Source organism: Onychomys torridus, chromosome 6 (genome assembly GCF_903995425.1).
Source record: "Onychomys torridus chromosome 6, mOncTor1.1, whole genome shotgun sequence".
NCBI lineage: Eukaryota > Metazoa > Chordata > Mammalia > Rodentia > Cricetidae > Onychomys > Onychomys torridus.
In genome coordinates this window covers 89711458-89739447 of record NC_050448.1, presented here as the reverse complement: position 1 = coordinate 89739447, position 27990 = coordinate 89711458, and the positions used below count along the sequence as shown (strand labels likewise).

Sequence of the window (27990 nt, the reverse complement as noted above, 5' to 3'; positions counted from 1 at the left end):
GAGATCATCTGCTTAACCTTTACTCAGAGTAAATGTTAAGGAGATCTGGGATTAAACACAAATATTATTATATTGTATATAGAATCTAATAACATTAGAGTTATTGAGCAAGCTTTCTAAGAACAGAAAAAGTGATTAGGGCTGTGAAAAGATAAAAGTTTTGAATAACGATTCAAACTTTTATTAAATATTAAATATTAATTCACAGGTAAGATTTATGGTTTGGGACATTGTTGTTAATTATCCACTTTAATTTTGATTTGTAAAAATCTGCTATGAAATGTCTCCCTATAAAAATAGTCATTTTTCTGGGGCTGCAGATAAGTGGACAAGCACTCACTCGATGGGCACTCGCTTCAATCACAAGCACGCTGAAAATCTGATAAAAAGGACAGTGTGTCAATAAGCATGCTTTTTCAATAAGTAATATGATGAAAAATAAAACGTGAAGAACAGTCTCATGAAAAAATGAGAGGATATTCATATCTATCACAGAAAATTGGAAAAATGCATGAAATATATATGTCTATATTTGGAAAATAGAGACTTAAAATGTATTCCCAATTCTCTCATTTTCTCCAAACCAGTAGTTCTCAAATTTCCTAAGGCTTAGACTTTTAATACAGTTCCTCATGTAACCCCTAACCATAAAATTATTTCGTTGATAATTCATCACTGTAATTTTGGTAGTTATGAATCATAATGTAGATATCAGGGTTTTCCAATGATCTTAGCAACCCCCCCGAAAGGATCACTTAACCCCTAAAGCAGTATAACCTTCATGTTGACAACTGCTGCTCTAAACCAAAATCTAAATGAACACAAGAACTACGGAAGTATTACCTTCAAAATTAGGTATATCTTAATAAATCATTTCCATCATTGTTACTATTTTTCTACTGAGTTTAGTGACTAATGCTTATAATACTAAATTATAATCTTAGAATATTTTAACTGAATTTACAAAGTTTTACCTTAGATATTTCTGCATTAAAAAGTTAATTAGGGACCAAGTACATTTTTTAGGTCAACCACAACCTATTTATGGAATAATGAGGACAGTGTGTTCCCTTACAAAGCTATCTTCATGAAAATTTTAATTTTTGTTTTTAATCAAGATAACTACACTAAGACTATATAGTGTAAAAAAATTAAGAACTAAACTCAGTATCTAAATCTCCAAATATATACCTATAAAAGTACAGGGCAACATCTATGTAATTCCTCAGATTTTTTAATTGTTAAAATTCTACTAGTTCCCTTTCTAACATCTTTTGGCTTCTCAACGAATACTTTTTAATCTGCCAGGAAAGTAACTAATGACTATAAACCTTTTGGAAAATTGGGATCATAGTACCCTCTACTAAGTTCATAAAGCAATATAAATGAATGCAGTTTCAGAGACAGACTATGAGGCATGTCTAAACTGATCCTGTGGCAATTGTGCTCACCTGGCATTTAGGGACTTTCCCTCAGCCTATGTGAATGCTTGTAGATGATGTAGCCAAAGGCAATAATAAAATATAAACACAAAAAATGTCTTTAGCACTTTATGATTGTCAAAATATCAATTTGAAAAAATTAATACAGATTATTTAGAATTTGGTACAATATAAAGCTGTGTATAGACAACAGATTAAATTTTCTTTTGCAACTGTATAAGTTAAATAAAATATCTACAACTACTAGGAATTTTCTGTCTCTATCTCTCCATATACATATATTGAAAGTCTATGTACGTATAGAAAGTATATATTAATACATATATACATGGAAAGTCTCTCTATATATAGTCTATATTTTTATAAAGCATATAGAGAGAATATACTTATATAGAAAGTATGTATATCTAAATAAATATATATATTGAAGTCTATATATATCAAAAGTATATATATACTTTAAATACATAAATATATACTTCATATATAGATTTTCCATGTATATATATACCTCCTATATATAGAGAGAGACTTTCCATATATGTATGTGTGTATATACATATTATATATTTTTTTCATATATATGAGAGAGAGAGAGACTCCTCTTGACAAATCTGGCCTCAAACATGCTGCGCACCCAAATGTGATCTTGAACTTTTGCTATTCCTGCCTCCACCATGCAAGGGCTAGGTTGGGCGTGGAACTACCAAGTCAGGATTTAATGTGAACATTAAGTAAGAATGATGCACCCAAGGGTAATGCTTCTGTAGCTACCAGCACTCATGTGGGGATAAGAAATATTGAGTACCTATAACTACTCATGTCTGGCTTGAAATAAAATATGAAAAACAAGAAATATTTGCAGGTTATTTTACTGTTTTCAGTTTTAAATGTAATCCAACTATACATTATACATTATAAACTACTGAAGGAAAGATTTTAAAAAAAGAAGACATTGAAAATCCAGTTTTAAATGTGAACAATAAAGGAGCATTTAGGCTAAATTCTGCTAAATTCTGGGATTTGAAGATGCATTTGTAAATGTATGTCAGTGTTTATCAAAGTAATTAATTTTGTGTCAAGTTTCTTCTGGTTGAAGAAATGTCTCCGAATCTTCATAATTCTCTCACTCCTGGATCTTTCTACAGATTAAGAACTGCCAGAATGCTCACAGAAGTGAAGAAACTGGCAAGTGTACTTCCTCAGGCAGCAGGCCACATCTTTCTCGGGGGATTACTCAAGAGTGAATCAAATGGACTGTTCCTTGTATTATTTCACTGTCTGCCTAGTCACTTCTTAGAAAAACACTATACCTATATGGTACTTTGTCCACCTGAAGCTGTATAGCATACTTTGGAGAATACTTTTCACTTCTCACTAAAGAATTTTGAAATAGCCTGAAAATGACTGTAGAGAAATACCAAATGTAATCCGTGAAATGAAACCCTAAAATCCTGAGAGGAGAAAATGAAATAGATTTTACAGGCAGAATGGGGGTGGGAGAGTGGGTGTGGAAGCAGGGGGGTCAGGTTTGTAGAGAGATAGAATGGGCAAAGAGAGTGAGGGGAGGGAATTGTGGGACATTAGAGTGGTGATGTGGAAACTTGGTACAGTGGAAGCCTCCAGGAATGTATGGAGGTGATCCTAATAAGGACTCCTAGTAGTGGGGAATACAGAGTCTCAGCTGGCCATCTCTTGTATCCAGGTGAGGCTTCCAGTCCCAAGACTGTCAGCATTCAGTTGAGTTGTTGACCATGGGGGTCCTGCGGTAATCCCCAAACAACCCAGGCTACTGCTAAGACAAAGGGCTGCTCTCCTGAAAACTGTGAGGCCCCCAAAGATGCTGAGGACAACACCCATTTAATTCATTGAACATGAAGTGGTCAAGCTGGTGCCTGCATGGAGCCTTCACCCTTATGTTCTGGTCCCCTTGGTATGGGAGGGTATTCTCCAGGCTACACCAAGGAGAAGCACCGGTACCAACTCAGCCACAAAACATTTAACTTACAATCTGTCCTGCCTGCAGAATATGCTAGGGCAATAGTAGAACAGAGTAGGTGGAAGTGGCCAACCAGTGTCGGATTTGACCCAGTCCATGAGAGGAAGCTCACATCCAGCACTGCTCTGGGGACCAAGAACCAGAGACTAAGCAGCCCAGGGACTGAGGGTAAAACTAACAACTGTTGGTCTCGAAAAACAAACAAACAAACAAATAGTATCACTAAAATGACTCCCAATGATATTCTGCTATCCCCATAGATCAATGTCTTATCCAGTCATCATCAAAGAGATGAGAACAGATACAGAGACCCACAGCCAGACATAATGTAGAAAGAGAATCTAGATGGGAGGTTGAAATCAGGTCCCTGCCCCTTGGAGCTTTGGTAATCCTCATAAGAGGAGTTTGGAGGGATTATGGGAGACAGAAGGGATGAAGAACATTGACACTGGGAGAACAAGGCCCTCTGATTCAACTAAGCAAGATCCATTTGAGCTCACAGAGACTCAGGCAGCAAGCACATGACCTACAAGTGTCAGCACCAGGTCCTTGGTGTATATAATGTGTGTGTGATTTTTAGTTGGGTATTTGTGAGACTCTTGGCTGTGAGAACGGTTGGGAATCTTTTCCTCATGATGGGTTGCTTTGTTCAACTTCAATGCAAAAGTTTTGCTTCATCTTGTTATGTTTTATTTTGTCATGTTTGGTCATTATCTCTTAGAGACTGAGAGATGGAAGCGGGGTGGATCCAAAGAGCAGGGGAAGTGGGAAGGAACTGGAAGGAGCAGAGGGCTGGGAAACTATCACAGGGATGTACTGTATGAGAGGAAAAATCTATCTTCAGTAAAAGAAATGTAAATGACAGGGAAAAAAATGATGTGACAGATAAATTAAAGTTAACTCCATGAATACTCCAGGAGAAATTTAGAACTGGGTTGCAGATAAGTTTTCTGAAAATTTTCTTTCCTCACGTTATTGTTTAGAAGGAAAAAAATAGTGCAACCAGAAAAACCTGTGACTTGATGAGAACTGTCATTGACAATGGATACTAAGGAAAAGATGGTGGGAGACATTCATGTTAGGAAGCAGGTTTCTCTAATATCCATTCATAAAAATCATCTTTTGCTCTGCTTCACCTTCCATTTTAGTCATTAAAGGAAAGAATATAAATTGCTTCTTCTTAACAGGTGAGTATGGTACATTAAGGAAGAATCATACAAGCCCAGTGGTGGTGGCACACACTTTTATTCCCAGCACTGGGGAGGCAGAAGCAGTCAGATCTCTGTGAGTTCGAAGCTAGCCTGGTCTACAGAGAAAGTTACAGGACAGCCAGGACGGTTCCACAGAGAAATCTTGTCTCAAAAAAACAAATTAAAAAAAATACAGAACTCAGAACTTTAATATCTAATTTCTTTAAGTCAGGAGGATAATTTAACATGGTAAGAATATCCCAAAGAGACATACTTTCAATATCACTTACGGTGTTCTATCAGGAAAATTTAAATCCACTGCTGAATGAAGATGTTAGCACTGAATGGAAATCTATCTGCAGATTACATCTCTCATTCCACGATGAGAATGTAACTATGGCAAATGCACCCACAACTGAATTTAGAATGGATTAGATGTGTTACTTAAAGAAAAGAGAAGACTTAGAAAAAATAAATATTTGAGTTAGCTTACCTATGTAAGTTCACAAATTAATTAATAAAATATTAAGCAATGTTCTGACCCATGTTCCACATTACACTTTATGTTTAGACTTGAGAAGATAATATTGCTTTTTTTTAGGCAGACTACCTGAAAATTAACTAGGAAAATACACATTCAGTATATAATGACATTTAATGGCTACCATTTAAAATTATAATAAAAACTGCTTACAATTTTTTTTAATTTTTTTAGGACTAATATAGAACATTTATTACATTCAGTGGTATAGTATGGATCCAATAGTATCAATGTAGCTAATTAGGGGGAGTAAGAGTAATTCCTCCCCAAAAAATTTAAAGTAAAAGTTTTCATTGGGACACATTAATGTAGAAGCTGCTAACAATTGTCAATCATTACTCCACAGAACACCCGCTTCTCTTCTTCCATTAAGCAGGGTCACTTATTTGCTATAAGAAACAGATTTTATTTTACTTATAAAAGTGGCAAAGACCAAATAAACAGCATTAGTTTTGAACACAGAACTAGTAACACATTTTTGACCTACAAGCTATAGAAACCTAAAACTGACCTAGTGGTTTTTTTCTCCATGGAAACCACCAAAAATATATTTAGCAAGTCATAAAGAAATAAAAGTATAAGGCACTTGAAAACCATAAAAAAATATATATTCAAGCAAATTTTTTTAGCTCTTTCATATTGGCCTTGCCACTGGCTTCTTAGGACTTTACCCTGTTTTTTAAAAAAATGATACTAACGTTAAATTGTGGAAAAGTCTAGGACAACAGAATTCACTGGGATACATTACAAACTATAGTAATATTAAATTTTTGTAACTTTGAATTATACAATTCAACAAGTTTTGTATCAGTTATAACAATAAAACAAATAAAATGTCCATTTATTCTGAGTAGTTAAAATTCAAAATAGTATAGTTTTTAAAAATAAGATACTTACTATTTGAGTTATTTTTAAAATACAATTGTGTTCTCAAAATTCCAATCACCTTTTACAATTTTAATCTCTCAATTTTAAGAAAATAAATGTGAAAAGATAGTTTTCTCAGAAAATAGCACACTAATTGATATCCAATACCAACTTAGAGCCCTGAAAACATATCCACACAATAACACTATAAGGAGGAATCAGGTTGTATATATATATATTTGAAAGAAATGGAAGGGAGTACATGGGAGAGTTTGTGAGGAGGAAAGAATGAGAAGGCAGAAAATATAATTATATAATCTCAAAAATATTTTCACATTGTATTAAAACAAAAACAATACTTTCAATACAAATTAAATCACAAACTATTTCCTGTTTGATTTCTCTACTTTCCTATGATAAAAGAAATATTTTTGAAAATCAAAATGTAAGTAAGTTTTTGATTATATAATAGGGACTAAGTTCTTCTAGACCAATATCAATCTTTTTTTTTTCTCTTCAGTATGAAATGTCAAAAGTTGAGAAATGGCTACTACATCCTAAAACATACTCTCCTCATAGTAAAGTGGTTTTAACTGATTAAAGCAAATGCCTGATATAAAGCTTTAAGTAATCAACCCAGAGAAAGACAAAATACCAAATCACTTTTGAGTAAATTCTTCTTCAAAATATTCAAGGATTCTTAATTAAAAGTATAGTTACTGAGTAAGTATGCTTTAAATGCAGGTCACAGCCACACCTCTGGACCGGAGGGCCTCACCTCATCTATCTGTGGCTCCTGAGCTTGGGCAGCCTTGGATGTTGAGTCACAGTCTGGACTATAATGGTCACAGTAGTCATATGCTGCCTTGGGGTCACCAGTGATCAAGAACTGCTGAATATCACCCTGCAAAGAATCGGACATGGCGATAGTCAGCATCGGCAAATACACAGGCCTTCCACATGTTCGTAATGTCAGAGGAGCCTATGTTTGAATGTAGGAAGAAGAGAAATTATTTAAATGCATATCATTATAAAGGATAGTCTTACATGACTGAGAGAAAAATTGATGATCAATTACACTGTTTTGCCTTATTTTCTGCTATGGAAATTCTATTGTATATTAATCTATCTATTAATATTTGGCTTTACAGAATTCACAATTGAATATGCATAGTAAAAGACAAAGAAATACATGCCAAAGGAAAGGTACGTCCATGGCTGACATGTAGAATAGTTTACACTGAGATGTTACTGTTAGACAAATCTGGAAGGGAATTTCTCAGTAGAATAATGTTCAGAAAAAGAAAATGCTCACCCATAAAAATGAACAAGTAATAAGGCAGAAAACATATACATAAAAAAGCATGGACTTGGTACATGGCTGATAAGAGAAAAGAGTATTTTGGAAAATATTTAAAACCATTTATATAAAAATCTGTATATATTTATAGAAAGATAAATTTTAGAGATAACAACAAGATTTTCTAAAAAGTTTTCATTTCAGTAAATTTTAAAACAAAATAATAGAGATACACATATTTAATTCATCAAGAAACTACTGTGATATAAATTGCCACATCATTACTATAGCAATCTTAGAAATATAACTATGGCCAGAAGCTGTTTACACTAACAAAACTCTGTAAGATTGAATACTTTTTGAGAACATAATCTGCTGGACAACCTGCTTCAACTTTGAGTAATTTCAAAATTAATCCATCTTTATTGAAATTTTATCAACTATAGTTACTTAAGATTGGATGAAATCATAAATATAAAAGTCTTGAAAATAGAGAACCAGGAAAGAATTTATAGCATAATCATCAGTATATGCTTATTGAGAAAGTATTACATAAAAAATATTGAACACAGCATTGTAGACACTGAAGGGTTCAACTTGATTGTCAGTGTGACTAGATCTATAATCACCTAGAGGAAAAACTTCTGGGAATATCTTCCAGGAAGTCTGTATTGGATTAATTAAGTTGGGAAGAGTCACCATATATGTGGGTAACACCGTTCTAGATCTTGGAGCCCTGGACTGAATAAAAAGGAGAATTCATGCTGAATATCAGCATTAATAGGTCTCTTCTTCCTGTATATGAACACAACAGACCAATTGTCTCAAGCTCCTGCTGCTGTGTATTCCTAACAGTGGATGACTGTATCATCATGCTGTGAGCTAAGATAAATTCTTCTTCTCTTAAGTCCCTCCTGCCAAGTACTTGGACATAATATTGAGGAATGTAACTAGCACAGACAGACAACAAAACATAAACACGGCGGCGTCATCATTGCTCAATGTACAAACTTTCCTTACTGTGATGCAGAGTCAATACTGGGTTTCTGCATCTCCACAGCATTTCTATTGTTAACTCATTTTAAACCTGCCATCACAATTTCCAAAATGATTATGCTGATTTATGTTCTCACTAACAGTAACTAAACATTCTCCACATCCCCCTAGTATTTGCTATTTTCTGTCTTTTTGATATTAAAATTTCATTTCTATTATGACTTAATTTTTATTTACTTATTTATTTACTAATTTATTGTGTGTGCAAGAATATATGCATGTAGGCAGACTCTTGAGAACCTTCCATGATGTGGGTCCTAGAGATTTAATTCTCAGGTCACAACGCTTGGCGGCGTTTACCTCCTGAGCCACTCAAGGATCTAATAACAATTTATGTCTAGTGATTATTAGGATTTCTAAAATACATTTAGTTGATTATATGTTCTATTAAGATATATAAGCCTCGATATTTCACACATTTTATAAATTATCACCATTTTTAAAAAACCATGTGTATAACCTATATTTGTAATATATATATACACATACACATATATGTATACATATATATATATATATATATAATATATGTAAAGGAGTAGCAGAGGTAAATATAACCAAAATTAAAAAAAGTAATTTCATTTCTACTAAACATGAAATATAGCAGGTGCAGTTAATCCAGGTAAGAATACTGTGTGACTTCTGTTGGTGACACTATTATTATTGTTTCCAATAGTTACTTGCCTCTATCATGGAGCAATAAAGGAAGTTGATGAAATAAACATTTTTCTGAGTGGTTTTTCAATATTTTGTGAATATATAGATGAGTTATGTCATTGGTTACTGATTTTCGACGGACTTAAAATAAATGCATGCAAGTACCTAAAATGTATTGACAGCACTTCACAAACCACAGCTCATCAATCAAGCACACAGGATCCACATCTGGAATGCCAGAGATGAAGACTCACCCCAAAAAAGGAGAATGCTAAGTGCACAGTTTGTCAGTCTGGTGCCCCATAAAACCACACCTGGGTCACCTGGAGCGCAAGTACTACATCCAGGAATAATTTCACCGCTAGTTTTAAATAGAACCTATAATTCCAAATTTTCTCCCCCAGTTACCTGGATTGTGAGTTCCTTTAACTGAACTGAAATGGACAAATTGAGAAATCCTACCTAACATCAATTCCATGGTTGCAAATTATCAAGTTCCATATTTAATTATTGAAACACACAAAATGTAGTGTCTCATATATGAATTCTGTTTTTTAAATAGATTTTGAGAGGAATATTGTGTTTCCAACTACTTGCTTTTCTATTTATGGGACTTTCCTTCTTTAATGGAGTGTTGCTAATATTTCCACTATAAATCCCTATTTCAGTATTTAATGGTTAGCCATATAATATAGTATTGGAAATTTCTGTAAAATTCCAATAGTAGTATTTTTCCCAGAAAATACTAAAATATTATATTTTGTAATAATCAATGTTGTGTTATGAGACAGTCTATAAATAAATCTGAGTGTCATAACAGGTATAATGAGCCGTAAATATTATTTTTGATGCTGTAACATTTTCCAGGGCAAGAAAGGGGTGAAATTGTGAAGTAAAACTGGCATCTGCACTTCTCCAACATTAGAGGCATGAAAACGACATCTTCGTTCTGTAATGCTCTAGAAGCCAAGGTTGAGGTAGAGAGCATAGAATTACCTCGTGATCTACAGCTGTGTCAACTAGCTCTGTACAAGATAGTATTTTCATGTAGACTGTGGGGACTTACTGGAAAAGAGCAAAATGATTGTAAGAAAACCAAATCAAAGGTTTGTGAACAAATGAATAGCACTTTGTACTGTCGAAAAATCTCACCAAAACTTTCAGCACTGCCAATTATATACATAATTATTTAAGCATCTTCCAGACCAAAAATGAAATGCATACATTAACACTCTTACTACTTTGTTTTGAACTCTCTGTCTCTCTCTCTCTAATGTATGTAAGTAATAAGAGTCTGGCTTCAAGTCCAACTGGCCCCTCTCTGTGAGACCAATCAATGTTTGGTTGACTTCAAGTCTGTCCGCCCACTGACTGTGCCATACAGCAGTAAATCTCACAGAATAAACAATGAAAATCTAAGCTTAGATAAATTGTTATAATTAACACATGATTTAGTTGTATTAATGATGTGACCTATAGATAGCTTGTTTGCTTGAAAAATAACCACAAGAATAGCAACAGACATTCATATGTATAACTGGGTAGCTTCATGGAGTGCTAGGCTGATTCTCCATTACAACTAAGATATGACAGTCTTTTGAATGTCTAGCAAGTAGTATCTATACTTTCCAAAGGTTTTTAGTTTGGTCTACATCTTAGATCTCAGTTCTAATATTAAAACTTGAATATTCCTTATGTTCTAAAAGTTCTATTTCCATTTGTTAAAATCTTAAAAGGAAGAAGGAAAACACAATGATGAAGCATCTCTATTTTCAGAAATTCTATAACTAAATAGTATTTATCCTTTTATAGTGTAAAACACACACACACACACAAAAACACACACACAGCTTCAGTTTTGCTCCAGAAAGTTATCTCACATCTACATTTCCCATCGCAGACCCTTGCCTCCAACAGCTTGAAACCTGAACGTGTCTCACTGTAAATGAACCCTTCATTAATTTTTTATACTATAATTCTAGAAAATAAGACAAAGAAGATTGGGTAAATAGTGTTAAATAGAAAATTTTGTTTCCAAATTTTGTTTAATTGGATGCTATTGATGGAGACAGAGAGAATAGTCAAGAGAATTACTGGCAAGTATGTATAAACAACACAGAAAAACACTATCCACTCTGAGTAAGAATGGGGCAGCAAAGATGCTTACTCAGGAACATAGCAGGAAAGAGCATGCAGCTCCATGACAGAGTGTGTGCACAGGAAGTAGTCATTCAGATGCTAGCTCTTGACAGGAGGGGAGGAAAAGAGACTTGTTGAGACATGAGAGGGAAGCTGAGACACATGAGGAAGGTAGGCACAAACATAACTAGGGAGTGATCAAATACGTCAGTTTTTAGCACCCTCATTTCCTGCATCTTCTTACATGCCCTTAATTTCTGATGAAAAGGTACAAAGAAGTAAATAGGAGTATCATAGGTAAACATATAGAAACACTGTATCTTATTATCATAATCTATATAAAATGATGCTGTTCTAAGTAAATAAGCTATTTTAAAATTATTTTCTTACTTTAATTTTGATGTACTCTTTTATATCAAAATGACTGATATAGTTCCTTACTAAACTGAAAAATTCACTAAATCAAAATTAGACACGTAATGAAATATGTGTGATGATATTTTGTGTACCTTAATAATCTTTTCTGAGGATCAGCAGACAGAGCCAGCCACTAGATTAGACATAGAGGTCAGGCAGTGGTGGCACACACCTTTAATCCTAGCACTTGAGATTTCATGCCTTTGCTCAGGAAGCACACACACCTTTAATCCCAGGAAGTAATATGGCAGGGCACAGAAACATATATAAAGTGTGAGGAAACAGGAACTCACTCTCTTTAGTCTGAGGATTTCATAAGAGGTGAGAACTAGTAGCTGACTGTTCTGCTTCTCTGATCTTTCAGCTTTTACCTGATATCTGGCTCTGGGTTTTTGATTGTAAGACCATCTGAGATTTGAACAGTAATATGTCCAAGAGAAATTAGAAAATGGATATGTACATACGCACTTATGCATGAATTTATATACCTTTTACTTTATTTTAAAAATAAAAGTGGTTATCGAGTTTCAAATCTTCAGATTTCTTTGTACCTCAGGATTCACAGTCTGTACATATAACTACTGTTGAGCAGTCAAAGATGGGAGAAATGCTCAAACTTGAAAGCCAGAATTTTCTAGTGCAATGGAAGTGCTTGGTGGGGGGGGGGGGGTATTTTTTTAACAGCTGGCAACAGAAACCTATATTATTGTAATTGAAATCTCAGGAATTTACTCCCCCCCAAAAAAAAGAAAAAGAAAAAACCTTTTCTTTTTTATATATAAGCACAGATAGACAGTACAGATACATCTAAAGAAAAAAAAATATTTTATCCAATAATTTTAAATTAACTCATGCAAGGATTTTAGCAGGTAAATTCCAGATTCCTTATTTTGACTGTGAACAGATCAATCTTAAATCCATTCATTCAGTTACTGTTTCTGAAGGTTAATATCATGTGACTCTCTGGAGAGAAGTGAAGGGAACAACGGGGAGAAAGGTGAATGAAGGGCATCGTTCTCAACTGCTACTCCATCTTGGTCTTAAAGTTCCTATGCACCAAAATCATTACAAGAAATCCATTTGTTTATTGCTTTATATTTCTATCTGTAAAGAAGATAGAAATCTGAGAAAAGTAAGGAAAGAACTTTTACGTGCAAAAGTCAGAGGAAATATGCTGCAGTATTAACACATAAAAGAGATAATTTAAGGGGAAATGTTCAGCTTTTCTTTTAACATAAGAGTACTTATTATTGTCTCACTCCCCAAATCATATTGTTAGCACTTCTTTCTCTTATCTTATGGTCAAAAATATTTTTTACTACACCTTTACAGGTATAGAAAATGGAAATGACCACAAAGGGCTGGAAAGGTAGGAATGCGCCCCTCCCCCATATTTTGGCCTGTCACAGGAGTCTCCCTTTCTTACCATTAATGTCACTGCTGGGAAGTACTTAAGCAGGCCTCAGGGTCTCACTGAACTCTTGTTATAGATTTACATTATATAAAGACCCTGTGCTAAAACTGTATCCCTATGAGGGTGGGGCACCCTTGGAAAGTGGTAGAATTTTAGAAGGTGGAGTCAAGTGTGTGATTCTTTGGTCATGTGGTAGGCAGACTCTCAAAGTGGACTTGGACTCTGAGTATTTTTCATCCCTTGTTCCATTTGTTATGTTTCACACCTCCAACATACAGTTCGAGTGTGGTGTGGACTTGTCTGCTCCCTTTATCAAACATCAAACCAGTGATGTCTCCTTACTGTACAAATTAAAATGTTCAAGTGATGAGTTACATAAACTTTTCCTTAAGGTAGCTGCCTCAGTAATTTTATTTAAATATTGCAAATCATCTAATAAAAATGTTGCTACATTATAATGATTGTGTGTAAAGATGACAAGGCGGGTTTAAATTAACTAAACATTGAAGTTGGAAGGATAGCTTCTTTAGCCAATAGTGCTCAGAAAACTGGCTACCCTGGTGTAGAATAACAAAGTAGAAACCTATGCCTCATCTTAGAAAATAATCAATTAGAAATTAATCAAGCACCTGAATATAAGATTTGAAACTCTGAAACTACTACAAAAAATATTTTAAAATATTAACTAGGCAACTACTTCCAAAATAGACCTCAAAGAACTCCAAATATAATTGCAAGATTTTACAAGTAAGATTTTATCAAGCTGAGTAAGTTCTGCACAGCAAAGAAAAGAGCAGAGTGCAGAGACAGCCTCCAGAATGGGAGGGAATCTGTGTCAACAACTTTCAACAAACAGGAGATTAATATTCACTACATATAAAGAACTCAAGACTTATACCTCCAAAGAATAAATAACTCAACCAATAATAGGTCAAGTGAATTGAACAGATGAGTCTCAAAAATTTAAATGACCAATAATGACAAGAAAAAAATCCTCAACATCCCTAGCAACAAGGGAAATATAAATCAAAACTGCACTGAAATTCACCTTGGAAAAATCACCAGGAAGACAAATGTGTGGTGGGGAAAGAACCTTTAGACACAGTAATTGGAAGTGTATCAGTCACAATGGAAGTCTGCATGGAGTCTCCTTAAAATATAAAAGGAGGATTATTTTACCTTGCTATACCTACCATTTTGGGATATATATGGAAAGATACTTAATTAAGTCAGCACACAGTAGAGGTACCTGTATGCCTATGTTCCTTGTCACCAGGAATCACAAACAAGTTATGGAATCATTGGTTCTCCTCATTGAATGAACGGATAATGAAAATGTGGCATGTATGCACAATATATGTGTTCAGTGAAGGTCTGCTTGGTTAGATTTCATATGAAAATGAGAATTCTCCTGAACATTGTAGGTGTGCTCTGAAAAGGCTAAATTTAGAAACAACCTACTTGTTTATTGGACAAGAGCAAAAGCATCCTGATAGTAGAAGTGGCAAAAACTGTAGGTGTGCTCTGAGAAGGCTAAATTTAGAAACAACCTACTTGTGTATTGGACAGAGGAAAGCATCCTGATAGTAGCAATGGCGAAAACTGGCTGGATTGAGTCCTATGCAGAGTGACAAAAAGGAGGGGAAACAAAAATGTTGGGAAACAATGGCAGCCTGGACAGAGTAAGAGAGCAAAGACAGCTTACTAGAATAGCGCTTGTGTAGGCAAGGAGGGTGTGGTTGAACAGCCTCTTGCCAAGGAAAATACTGGGGATCCTAACCATTAGCAATGGAAAGAATCTCAAGTATCTTCAAGGGCCCTTCTCCCATTATAGGACAATAAGAGCCTAGAAGAACAAATTTATTTCAGAGACCGTGCACTGTACAGTGAGAAATTAAGTACACCGTGACTACTACAGCTGGACCCACATGATGGCAAGCCTCAGTACAGACCATGTAATCTAGTTTTTCAGGGGAAAATGCAAGAGTTAGGGTAATGGAGGCTTCTACCGAGATTTTTTTTTCTTTAAGCCTTAGAATACAGTGCTATTGTGTAAGAAAGGACTCTCCACAGGGGATTGCTGATGAAGCTGTGCATAGGAGAGCTTTGTGAGTAAACATGAGGTTAAAGTAGCATCTGGGAGTCTAACAGCTTGCAAGGGCTGCTGGGGAAAGATGTGAACACCATAGGACACTAGCCCAGGAGCTTATGTAATTGGATTCAGCATGGCAATATGGGGAGGGCTCCTCAAGCCATTGGGTACACACCTCTTGCCCTAGTGTTTCCAATGTGCAACAGACATGACATAAGGATGTAGCATTTATCGTGTTAATGTCCAGTCTTGCCTTGGGCCAGTTTCTTTCGTCTACTGCTTGGTCACTCCCGTCTGCAATAGGGAGGGATATTTAACCCATACAGGTCGCACCATTGTATCTTGGAAGCATATAACTTGATACTTCACTTTTACCCTATCATACAGCTGACAATTTCCTTGTGTCTCAGATAAAACTTTGGTTTTGAGTTTTGAGCAATGCTGGAAGAGTTCAGAGACTTTGAGACTTGGGACTTATGGAAATGAACTCATTTTGATTATTAAAAGAATATCAGTAATTAAGGAGAGCAGGAATTAGAATATTATGTTTGAATACTGAAATTTCTTTTAACAGGCCTAACATTAAAAGTACGACTGGCACTACTGATGAGAACTAGTGGTAGTACTTAGGCAATTACGGACATTCCTTCAAGAAAGATGGTGGGACCGTGATCACTTTCCTTTCCTCTGCTTTGGTTTGAGACATTAGTCTTGAAATGCAGTGTCCATTCTTGCCAGGATGTGCTGTCATCCACCATCTTCTCCAGAGATCAGACAAATGGGACCCTGCCCTGGAATTTGAACATCCAAACCTGAGCTGCATAAGCCTTTCTCTTTGTGTGGGGTATCTTGGGTATTTCACTGCTGTAAGGCAAAGCTGGTACTATTAACACATCTCTGTACTGTTCTTTCTTCCCTTTCTCCTTTAGCCCCCCAAAAGGTAATGGTACTCAGATTCCTCAGCTTTGTTCTTTGTACTTCTGCAAGCATGATTTTTGTTTCCTAATGAAGTTGAAGGAGTCACATGTATTTAAAGGCCCTAAGATGATAATTTTATATTTTAATTATACATATAAAAAGTTTTTAACGATTTACATAAAAAGTATAGATGTGTCATTTGTTAGGAAAGATCTAGGACTATACTATAAGACAGTCTGTTGCACTGGAATGTAAACTACACAAAAGCCATTGTATTTTCTGTGATGCTCATAGTGTGCATATTCAGCTAGCATGTATTAGGTTTTCAGTAATCACCAAATATATGGCTGTACAGGCAAATACTTTTTCATCATTGAAAGAGTCAATTTCAATGTGTGTAAACTAAAAACAAGTAAACAAGCTCTTTATGTTCTGGATCTTGACATAGACCTCTCCTTCGGCTGGTGATTTTAAAGATTTCTTTTAATGTGGATGAGTGTTTTGTTCACATATACATTTTGGTATATCATGAGCATGCCTGGAGGCCACAGAGATCACAAAGGAGCATCAGATCCCCTGGAACTGGAATTTTAGTCAGTTTTGAGCAATTATATAGTTGCTGAAATTGGGTCCTCTGCAAGTGTTGCTAACCACAGGGCCACCTCTCCAGCCTCCCTGATTCTGATATTAATGTCTCATTTTTCAATAATAAATTAAAATTCTGAATATTTAGAAAGTGCCATTACTTTTCTTTCATTTCCTAAAAAGTATTTGAAAAATCCTAAGTAAAACTTAAGCTGTTTGTAAACTGAAAATTGCACATGGTAAAACACATTTTTTTTTTCAAATTTTTAGAGGCAATTAAAATCTCAGTATAAAGTTTATGGAATGTGGCTATAGATTTCACTTGTAATTGCTCCAAAAATAAGTTCCAAGAAAATCAGTTTTGTTAATCTTAAAGTGATTATCCATAAGCCAAGCATGCCAGGAAAAGGGAAAGAAAAAAATGTAATAGAAAAGAAAGAAAATCTATGCAAGTGAACTATCTGGCAGTCGCTACAGTGAAGGCAGTGGTGTAGCACAATGTTACACTCTGTCTGATAGATGTCCCTTCATTCCTAATTATCTACTCACTTTTGAAATATGTAAAAAACCAAGTGGGTCTTGGTAGAATTTCTAATTGCATACCCAGGAAGAAGAAGGTGGACACTAAATCTTACATGAGATTAAAACTCTTATCCTGGAAAGTCACATTAGTTGAACTGTGCTTCTAGCCTATTGAGAATTCTGAATTTGCCAAGACAAGACAAGACAGTAAGTCTCATCCCCATATTTTGTTCTCAAGCATTCCATACAGTTAGTGATACTTTCTCAAGCATTTTGTGGGGTGAAGGAAAGCTGCCAAAATGCTTAGAGTTTTAGTGTGATTGAAATACACACCAGAGATTGCATTTGAACCATAATTCGAATGAAAGAATTAGAGAAACCACATAGTGTCATAACTACAGCCCAGACAGGCCTAATAGGGCATCAAAGCCAGAAGAAGAAACCAATTTTATGAAAATAAGCTGTATCCTACGTTATTAAAATGTATTTCTAATTCAATGAACATTTACCAAGTATTACATATGGTACAGAAAACATCTGACACAAGAGAAAACCCTTCCCCCAAAGCATACATTTACCTTCTACTTTCTATATGTTCAATAGTAAAAGCATTCTTATTTAAGTATAAGTACTAATATAGACCCATTCCACACAGTGAACAAGCAAAATGAATACAAAGTTTATTTTAAAAAGTAACATACCTTATCCACTACTTCCCTGAAGCAACAGGACATCTATGTTTCTTAAATTAATACATATGGAGAGTATATTTAGTGTTTAAACTTTATCAGTGAAATAATTTGTATGGCAAGTATGAATATATACTTTCTTAAATATTACAGAAAGCTTCTGCCTTTACCAAATTTGTATTCTAGAAGAAGAAAGGAAATAAGCAAATGGTAGAATGCCACAAACAACCATAAAAAAAATAGAACAAAGAAGAAGGGTGATATATCAGAAGGACAGACTTTGTATAGCTTGTTCAATATGGGAAATTTTTACTAACTAAAGGACATTAAGAATGAACTTAGAGGGGAAAGAGTGGAACTAACACAGGACCCTCAACACAGAGACTGTGGGATGCATAGGTAGGAACTGTGCTGTAAGCAGCATGTTTGAAGGAAGGGACACACTGTGGGCTAGAAGGAGCAAGGAGGAAAGGAATCATGCAGTTGGAGAGAATTACAGAGGATGAGACACAACCTGCACACATATCAAAGGAAGAAATGGGTACTCCAAACAAAAGAAAAGTCCCAGGATGTTATGATCAAAGATGTGACATCAGCCATTCTCTCATTCCATCTTTCCCTTGGAGCAGATCGCCAGGAATAAAGTCTGGGAACTGTGGAGTCATTACATGGAGGCCTGAACAGAGGAAACCAATAGACAAGACTTTGGTGGTATTTACAGCATGCTTCTCACTCATGTAGGAACTATATTAAGCCATTTACAGAATGAAGTGAACCAAGCTATGCCTTTAGAAGATCACATTCTAAAAGCAGCTCAACAATAATGAAATTAATTGCATTCCTTGTATATTCATTTGAGCTAGAGATATTTTCACATCAATGGTGTCTTTACCATAAAACACAGAATAAAAAAAAGAGGATAATACATACTTTTGTCCAGGATAATCTTATGGCTTTTAATCTTTTAAGGTTGTAAATGTAGTTTACAACCCATAAAAAGAGAGTTAAAGCTCTTTCTTTTTAGCTAGTGTTCAAAAGAATTCACATCTGTAAACACCACATATTTACTCAGAGTTGCACTATCAGGAACTTAAAGCAGTAAGTTTCTCTTCCATTAGCCCCAAAAGTTCAACCAGCCCTCTTGAGCACTCTCATATTGCTGTGATAAACATTATGGCCAAAAGCATCAGGGGAAGGCTGTCACTTCCATGGCAGGTCAGGAACTCAAAAGGAACTTGGAGACAGACACTAAATTGAGACCATGGAAGGCTGCTGTTGACTTGCTTGCTTCCAGCCACGATTTTCACACACTTAAAAATCTGTCCAGAGGTGATGATAACCCCTCTGGGTTGAGCCCTCCTCCATCTATCATTTATGAAGAATATGTCCCATGGGCCAGTCTGATGGAGGAACTCCCTCAATTGATGGTCCTCTTCCCAGGTATCTCTGGCTTTTGTCAAATTGACAAAAACCACCCCAACACAAGTTCCAAGTTCTACAGGACACCTGTACCATACTCCTTCTCCTCAAGGTTCATGTATTATTACAGAGGGAGGCTAGAAAATCTTTAAGAACCAGAAGTAGTATGTATTCATAGTGAAACAATTATTTGTGGACATGATAGCACCATTGAACTCACAGAGGCTGTAATTAAATGCACAAGATCAAACCACTCAAAATCCCAACATGGATGACAGAGAGGTTCCTGAAGTTCTGCTCTAATGGAGGATATGTTGGTATCCGATGGCTGAGTAAGGGATAGTCAGTTTTTCCACATGGATGAAGCACCTGAGAAGCTACCCATAGTAGACAGTCCTATACCTATGCACACAGAGACAACACAAAGTGGCTTCATGGGTTCAAAAAAAAAAAAAAAAAAAAAAAAGCAGAGGACATGAAGTCAGGAGGAGGTGGTAATGAGGGAGCACAGAAAAGATAATGGAACAGAGGGAATGAGAGGTGGATGTAATGAAAACACATTATGTGCATGGTTTGAAATTCTTCAACCATTTTTTTTAAGTTAAAAAATTGCTGAGGAATAATAGTTCTTAACATTTGAAATGACAGAGACAAATTTGTAAAAGGAGAGAGATAATAAATTTGATATTTTAATTATATACAAGGTCAGGAGATAAATGGGTTCTTCTTAGAGGAAAGAGCAGTGTATGCATGACGGTGCTTTATATCTGTACAGTCTCCAAATCTAACTCTACCTCAAATGCTTAATTTTTATCCTATAAGCAAACTCTGTCAAAATGCAGACTGAATATGAAATTTTAATAAGACATCAATAAAGTCCTAAAATATAAAATACATACCCCCATCTGGTAATCAAATTTCATTGATGTAGAAGTAATCCTATACATGCAGGTGGGCAATTGGACACCCTATAGCCTTTAATGAAGTTCAGGCACATCTCAAAGGAAAGACTGAACGAGTGCCCACATGTTCCCTGAATTTTGGTTGTAACTCATGTCATGCATTTTTGTGTGTTGTTCTTCACCACACATGTCATATGAACTCACTCTGCAGCACTCAGGAATGTAATTACATACTGAAAATCCAAAACCAGATGCTCCTTCCAGCAATGAGGAGGGAAAACTCTCAAGAACTGGTTAAACCAATATTATGTACATATGTCCAGGGGCAGCACTTAAGTGTCTCCTAAAACAGAAACTCAGAGGAGAAACTGTCATATTTGGCATCTCAATTTAGTAAAGAATTAATCATACCAATTCTAAACAAAAATCTGACAAGCTGAAGCTGAACTAGTAGATAACAAGATTGTGGGTACCAAAGAATGATGTCTTGGTTGATAATATACTTGCTGTATAGACATGAGGATCTAAGTTCAATTCTGTGTACCCACTTTAAAAAAAAAAAAAACAGTCTGACATAGAGACATGTGCCTTGTCAATCTAGCATTGAAGAAGTGGAGACAGAAGGGCCCTAGGCATGGCTGGCCAGTCAGCCTAGCCAAGTCAGTGAAGAACAAGTTCAGGGTTGGGGATTTAGCTCAGTGGTAGAGTGCTTGCCTAGCAAGTGCAAGGCCCTGGGTTTGATCCTCAGCTCAAAAAAAAAAAAAAAAAGAACAAGTTCAATGGGAGAGTTCATCTCAAAAACTAAAACGTAAGGAAACTGAAGACACTTGATGTCTGTCTCTCACCTACCTATGCATACACATATGTACTCGCGTGCGCGCACACACACAAACTTAAGCATATCCACATATTCACACAATAGAAATAAAACTATTTAAGACACTGTTGTGCATATACATTTAACTGTTTCTACACAAAAGCTTTTCTCCACAAAAGAGAATTCCATTTATTTTTTAATATTAAAAAATTTAAAAATTCCTATGAATACAATGAATCCTTATAGCAGAATAGCTACAGGATGCTAAAATTTTCTGGGTGAGGTGATGGAATTTTAACACAAATCTATATTGAATTTATGTTATAATGCCCAATTTTTACTTTAAGTATAAATACCAAATTTAGCAAATTAACACTTCAGATTTGTTGGCTACAGCTTGCTGTCTATCTTGCAGTTCTACATTCCCTTACATTTATAAAACAAATAATTGTGGTTTTAGGGTACATTACACAAAACATGAATCATGAATGTTTTACATAAGAATATCAACATATTTTTAAAGCCAGAGCTATATTCTAAAATGCACAGCTAACCAACTTCTTGAAGGCAAGAATAAAGCAGACAAACATAAATCACTGAGAAGTGCTGTTGCTTTGCTTCTGTAATCTAGAGTACTTCAAGAGTGTAACCAATGAAGTCCTAGTTGATAATAACACTTGTTTTTGTTTTCAGCTGTTGGAGACTTCTTTAGAACGTTAAATTATAAATCTGTATCTCATACAAAGTGACATGAAGCTCCTCTGTTAAGCACATTTCCACCAAATTCCAAAAGTAAGTAACAATTTTTGGAATTAAGTCCAAATTAAAGAATCTTTAAAGAATCCTTACAGAGTCCTCCACTCACATGGATGTGTCTTCACAAATGCTAACTCATTTGAGCTTCATGTTTTTCGGTAATAAAAATAACACTTCTCATTGTACAGATGAGGTTAAATAAACAAAGTCATGACCTTACTTGAGTTCTTCTTCCAAACACCACATCAGGGAAGTGTGATCCCAGAGTGAACACACTAACGACCTGGATTTGACTAGACAGCTGCCGTGGGAGAGAGAAATTCCCCTCCCTCTGCTACAGAGGTTCTCAGCTTTCCTAAGGCTGTGAGCTTTGAATGCAGTTCCTCATGTTATGGAGACCCCCAACCATAAAATTATTTCATTGTTACTTCATAACTGTAATTTTGCTACTGTTATGAATCATAATATAAATATCTGTGTTTTCTGATGGTCCAAGAGGACCCCTGTCTGACCTTCAAATGTGTCATGACCGAAAGGGTGAGAACCACTGCTCTACCATTTCTTAAAGCTTCTATGATATCTCTGTCTGGAGCTAGGAATTAGTACATGTAGATGGATAAGAAACATAATTTATCTAAATTTACACACACATGGGAGCCACAGCAAAACGATATATTTTATATTACATAATTCACTTTTATTTTCAATTCATTAATTGAGAAGGACCTATTCTCAAACAAACAAGACAAGTGATATACTAGGCCCAGTAGAATGGCGAATTTTGATAAAGTAGCTTGAGTGAGAACAAGGGAATAGCTTAATGAAAGAACAGATTAGCTAAAATGCTATTTCCTATATTTGTCCTTATTTTTGAGAATAAGAATAAAATGCAATCATATCCCACAATACTTGCCCCACCTCCAAATCTTCCGATTTTGTGTTTCAATTCTGGGTTTGTTTTGTTTTTGTTTGTTCGTTTTGGTTAACACACTAAATTCAGTTAGTACTGCCTCTATGTACAGAACAGGGGGTCATCCAAGGGAGCATGGTAAACCTACCAGTTATGGGGAGAGAGACAGAATCATTCGTTATTGATTTTATACTTCTCAAGAAAAATTCAACCAAGAGTTCACAAGGAATGTCTCTGTACTAACGTAAAAACTCTAAAGATTTCATTAAACATATGGGAATGTGTAAAACTTCCTGGGAGACAAGGACTTATTTAATCCAGTTCATTGTAGCCTCAATCATCCATCTCTGCCGATCAAAGCTATTTTTTACCTTCAGTTGGGAAAGGTATCTCCCTCAAAAGACTGAAAAAGCCCAGTTAAGTCAGTTTCTCCAATGATTTCAGCATGAAATAACATATCAGTTTGGTATAATAAGAGGAAAATGCTTTAATTCCATCAAATTACAGCACTTACTTATCAAATTATAACCCTTGGTTACCCTCTTCGTATCTTCTTTCCCTCAACAGTCATTGTACTGATTGATGCCTTTAGCTTCACCTTTAATCTCTCAAGTAAAATAACTGAAATTGTTATCATCCCTCACTTTTACCCTTCTAAGATTTGTATTCCATGAAACAGGTCCTCAACATCTTATGAAATGCAGATAAGATTATGGAAAGTGATTGGTGAATGCAACAGTGACAGTTTGCATCTGTATCTTGTAACGAGAGACATTTCACAGAGAACTTAGACCAAGATGGTTTCAGAAATGAATCATAAGATAATAAAATGACACTAATTTTAGAGGTCTAGAGGATGAGATAAAGACTGAATATGATGCTAGAGTATTCATAGCGTCTGTTTTTTTATCATAGGAATTAAACCTTCAAATATCATCACTAGCATTGCCATTGGCCCTATGGTGATAGAAGCCCAGTGCACTTCAAGCTGGCTGATAATGATAGCAACATGGTATGGGAAAAGCAAAATAGAAAACACCCTGACCTCTGAAAAAGTAGGCACACTGGAAGAGAATCACATTCAGAGACTCAGATCCACAGGTTCTGCCTCATCCTGGTGGTTTCTTTTTGTTTCTTTCATTCCTTTTTTATTTTTAGCCTGATTTTTGAACTGGGTGTAGAATCTAATATCTGAGTAAAGGCAGGAAATGCTGTGGCTAAAACTATGGAAGAAATTCTGAGTCTGTGCACAGAAGAACAAGGGGAAAGTTAAAGACTGCAAATAGAATATGAGGTAGGAAAAATGAAGAGGAGAATCACCTAAATTTACATTTTAATAACAATAAATTTTAGACTATCTCCCAAACCACATATCACAAATTAAAATCAGTTTAGAAAATACTTAAGAGGAATGAACTGAAATTAAAACTGTCAGGGTTGGGGATTTAGTTCAGTGGTAGAGTGCTTGCCTAGCAAGCACAAGGCCTTAGGTTCAGTACTCAGCTCTAGAAATAAATAAATAAATAAATAAATAAATAAATAAATAAATAAATAAATAAAATAAGAAAGAAAGAGATGAAGGAAGGAAGAAAACAACTGTGTCTATATGCCTCATGCACCTTCCTTTTGTGGACCAGACAAAATTCTACAAAATCTTGGTTCCCCAGGAGTTAAAGACTCCACCAGAAATGAGCCATGGGTGCTAAAGTATACACCTTTATTTTATGTAAAGGGTTCTATAAGATCTCACAGTAACAACCAGACAGACCATTCTCTCAGGCATCTAGAAAAGAGAGTGAGGAAGAATATTTTAAATAAACTGAAATATTCAGAACTGCCAATCACAATTTGGCCTTCTGTGTAGAAGAAGGAAAATGCATAATTCCAGTCCACCTGAGTCTTCCCATCCACCTCAGAGAACTGAGAGGCGCTGACAAACTGACATTCTGTGAGTCAGACTCTCCACAGGACTCACACAATATGACTACAGATTGCTTTTTCTTCTTAACACTTCCCCAAGGATCATTTCACTCAACCTGTCATGTAGGCCTTTCAGGAGGAAAATTTTAAGACATATTGCTAGGTAAGACACACAATTTACGGAGAACAAATAACATCAAAATTAGAGGCAAATATAGCAAGGTCAGAATTAACGTAACAGGATTTTTTATATCTCTGATTATTGTGTTTAAGGTCTTCAAAGAATAAAACAAACCTTATGCAAGCACACATGGCTAATAGAATGCAGGTAAGTAATAATCACAAGAAAAACATGTGATCAATAAAACTAACAGAAATGGAGGATAACTGTATAAGAATATCAATAGCACAGACACAGCAGGGGAAAGAACATCTGTTCAAGTACTGGTAATAGAAACTACTAACCAGACTAAAATGCAAAGAGAAAAGAAAAGAACTGAATGAAAAGATAAAGCCTTGGAGTGTGGTGCAATAGTAGAGTATTTGTATAATATCAAGCACAAGACTCAAGATGGAATACATCACACCACAGGAACAATGAGGTTACACAAACAGGCAGAACAGAAAATCATCAGCCAAGCAGTGGTAGTGCAGGCATGTAATCCCAGCACTTGGGAGGCCGAGGCAGGTCGATCTCTGTGAGTTCGAGGCCAGCCTGATCTGCAGAGCTAGTCCAGGATGGGCTCCAAAGCTACAGAGAAACCCTATCTCGAAAAAACAAACAAACAAAAACTCATCATATTGCGATGCAAATATAGGCATATATAATGTCTATATTAGCATAATAGTATCAATCCAGCAGTGTGATTCAGTTTGTACATGAAATTATATATACTAAGTTCCTGGTTAAATATGAGTCACAAAGTTTTTGGCAAAGTGATACTTGCTGTGTTCAGACTAATGAATATCTAATGTTATCATAGCAGCAGTATCACTAAAACTATTTATTAAACATTAAAATAATATATGTTTTACTATGCATTCTTCACACAGTTTTTTAAGTAATTGGAATTTCATATAAGTAGCAAAGTATAAACAAAAATAAAAACAAAAGAATTTCAAGTAAAGTTTTTAAAAGGTCACATCAGTGACTATATATTCATATCTGATGAACTATTTTTTAAAAGGTGTTGAACAAGTGTATTTATTTGAGGCGTTTATCTCCTCCATGTCCAATTTTCACATAGAAAGAGTCTAGTTTGAAGATTTATATAGCCACATAACAACAGCATTTGGTAAATAAAAGTCTCACAGATAATTAGATGAATATAAATTTCACTTGACTCAATTTTTTCTACAAAATTTGCTCAATATTTTATTAAGCAAAAATAGAAGCTTTTCCTTTATGAATAACTAAAATATGATAAGAAGTAAACACAACATGCAAAGGTTCTAAGTTCATTTATATTTTAAAAACTAATAATAAATAAATACCCTGTTTAAAGTTTCATATGGTTTCATGAAAGCTCAAAATATAGAGCAGATTTGTAGAGAAATTTCTCACAGCTCCTTGTCACAGTCACTACAGATTTTATAGAAGAATTGTTTCCACGTTGTTGTTCTTAATGTTTTAATACATTCTTCTAATTAATACTTGCAGTTACTTCAGATTATAAATGTTATGTTATAAAATCTGTCACTGGAAGTGGAGAGGAGGAAAAAAAGGACAGAGGGAATGAATAAAGATATCTACTAATGTTCTTTCATTTCACTTATTTACAAAACTAGAAAATTAACCTATGAAACTGTTAATGATTTTTGAAGTAAGATTCTGCAAGAGTAGAAGTTATAATACTTTTCTCTGATATCCACACATCCAATAAGTCAATATTTATCCATGTATGTTCAATTAGTATATGATAATGTACAAAGAGCATATTGTCATTATATATTTCCACAATTCATTCATCATTTAATTAATCATAATATATTAGATGTAAATATTTCATGTAGAGTCAAATGGATAAGAACACAGTAATGGAGAAAATCAATGAATAATAATTTGGAATGAATAATATTCCAAATACAGAACCTGAAATGTCACTAGTGTTCATTGTATTTAATATTGCACCCCCAATGATTCATATAAATGTATAAGCAGTGGTCTAGCTGAAACTCTGAGTTTACAATTTTTTTAAATGTACTAGCTATATTTGTATACATACATGCATATTAATACATAGGCATGTGTAAACAGAATACATAAATCATATTATACAGCTTTATGCAGTTATATTCCAAAATTCAATCAGAATTTGTGCTGATAATGCCTCAGTGCACCCCTTAATAGAGTCAGGCCTCAGTTCTATTTATGCAATAAAAAGGCTAAAAACCAAAATATAAGTTACCAGATACAATGACTGACAGATCCAAAGAAAGTGTTGTAATGATAATTAGCAAAATACAATTGGAAATGCTTCCATCATGCCTTGCACTTTATTTTTTTAAAGGAGATTTTAAAACTTAAAGTTCATCTTTATCAACCTAATCTCTACTAGAAACCACTCAAAAAAAGATAGTCAGGAAGAATATATGCCTGGGGTATTTCTCTGAATTAATCTTCTAGAACAAGAAGTCAAAAACTTATTTTCTCTAAGTTAATGTACTAAAAATAAAATTTAAGAGTGAAATGGACTGTCCTTGCCAGAACTGAACACTTGTTTTCAAATCAGTCAATCTCAGCAACGCTTCCCTGGCTTTGTAGTCACCTTTGTCTAACCCTCCTCTGGCCCAACAACAGAAAACATCACCACTCCAATCACAGAGGAAGAAAGTAGGTCATCCTTTAGAGCTTCAAACTCTGTTTTACAACATAATGATTGCTAAAATTAATAACCCAGTTGACCTAACAAAACTCATCTTAAATAAGCTTGATTTATTTTTACCTGAAAAACATCTGTTTCTAAAATTCTTGTTCCGAACACCATGATTCCATTGGTATCGACTATTGATCTCTCACTTCTATCGAGAGGTTTTGTGATTTTCTTCTTACAATCAACAATCATTGTCACAGTTTTCTTCTCCACACTGATTGCGACACGATGCCACCTGCAAAAATGAAACAATGCTTTCGTAAGCTTCAAAGGCTCTAGCTGCCAAATCAACAGACTCATTAGAATGTGAGCTTTAAATGTCAACAGTAAGCTGAATGGTACAAAAACAGAGGCACACACTGCCTCGGTGGTTTAGCCTAGCTTACCCAGGACAGCACCACGTACTCATAAGAACACAGGTTCCTAAGATACAGCGATGGATTAGGCACCTGTGCTGATAAAGACACACCCATTCTCTGTTTCACTTTGTGTTTTCTGATGAGTGTATCTGACAGAGATTGAGATAGATTTGGGTTTCTCTGTGCATGAACACTTTCTTCCAAAC

General features: G+C 35.1%; 1 protein-coding gene across 1 annotated transcript in view; it reads right to left on the bottom strand.

The window, feature by feature from the left end:
• The window catches only part of Col11a1 (collagen type XI alpha 1 chain), a 181596-nt gene that overhangs the window by 121704 nt on the left and 31902 nt on the right, over window positions 1–27990 (bottom strand). Inside the window, exons 4-5 of the mRNA XM_036190104.1 lie at window positions 27498–27660; window positions 6818–6943 (exon numbers count right to left, since the gene is read on the bottom strand). Of these exons, the coding sequence (XP_036045997.1) occupies window positions 6818–6943; window positions 27498–27660 (289 nt within the window). The remainder of the gene's footprint in view (window positions 1–6817; window positions 6944–27497; window positions 27661–27990) is intronic.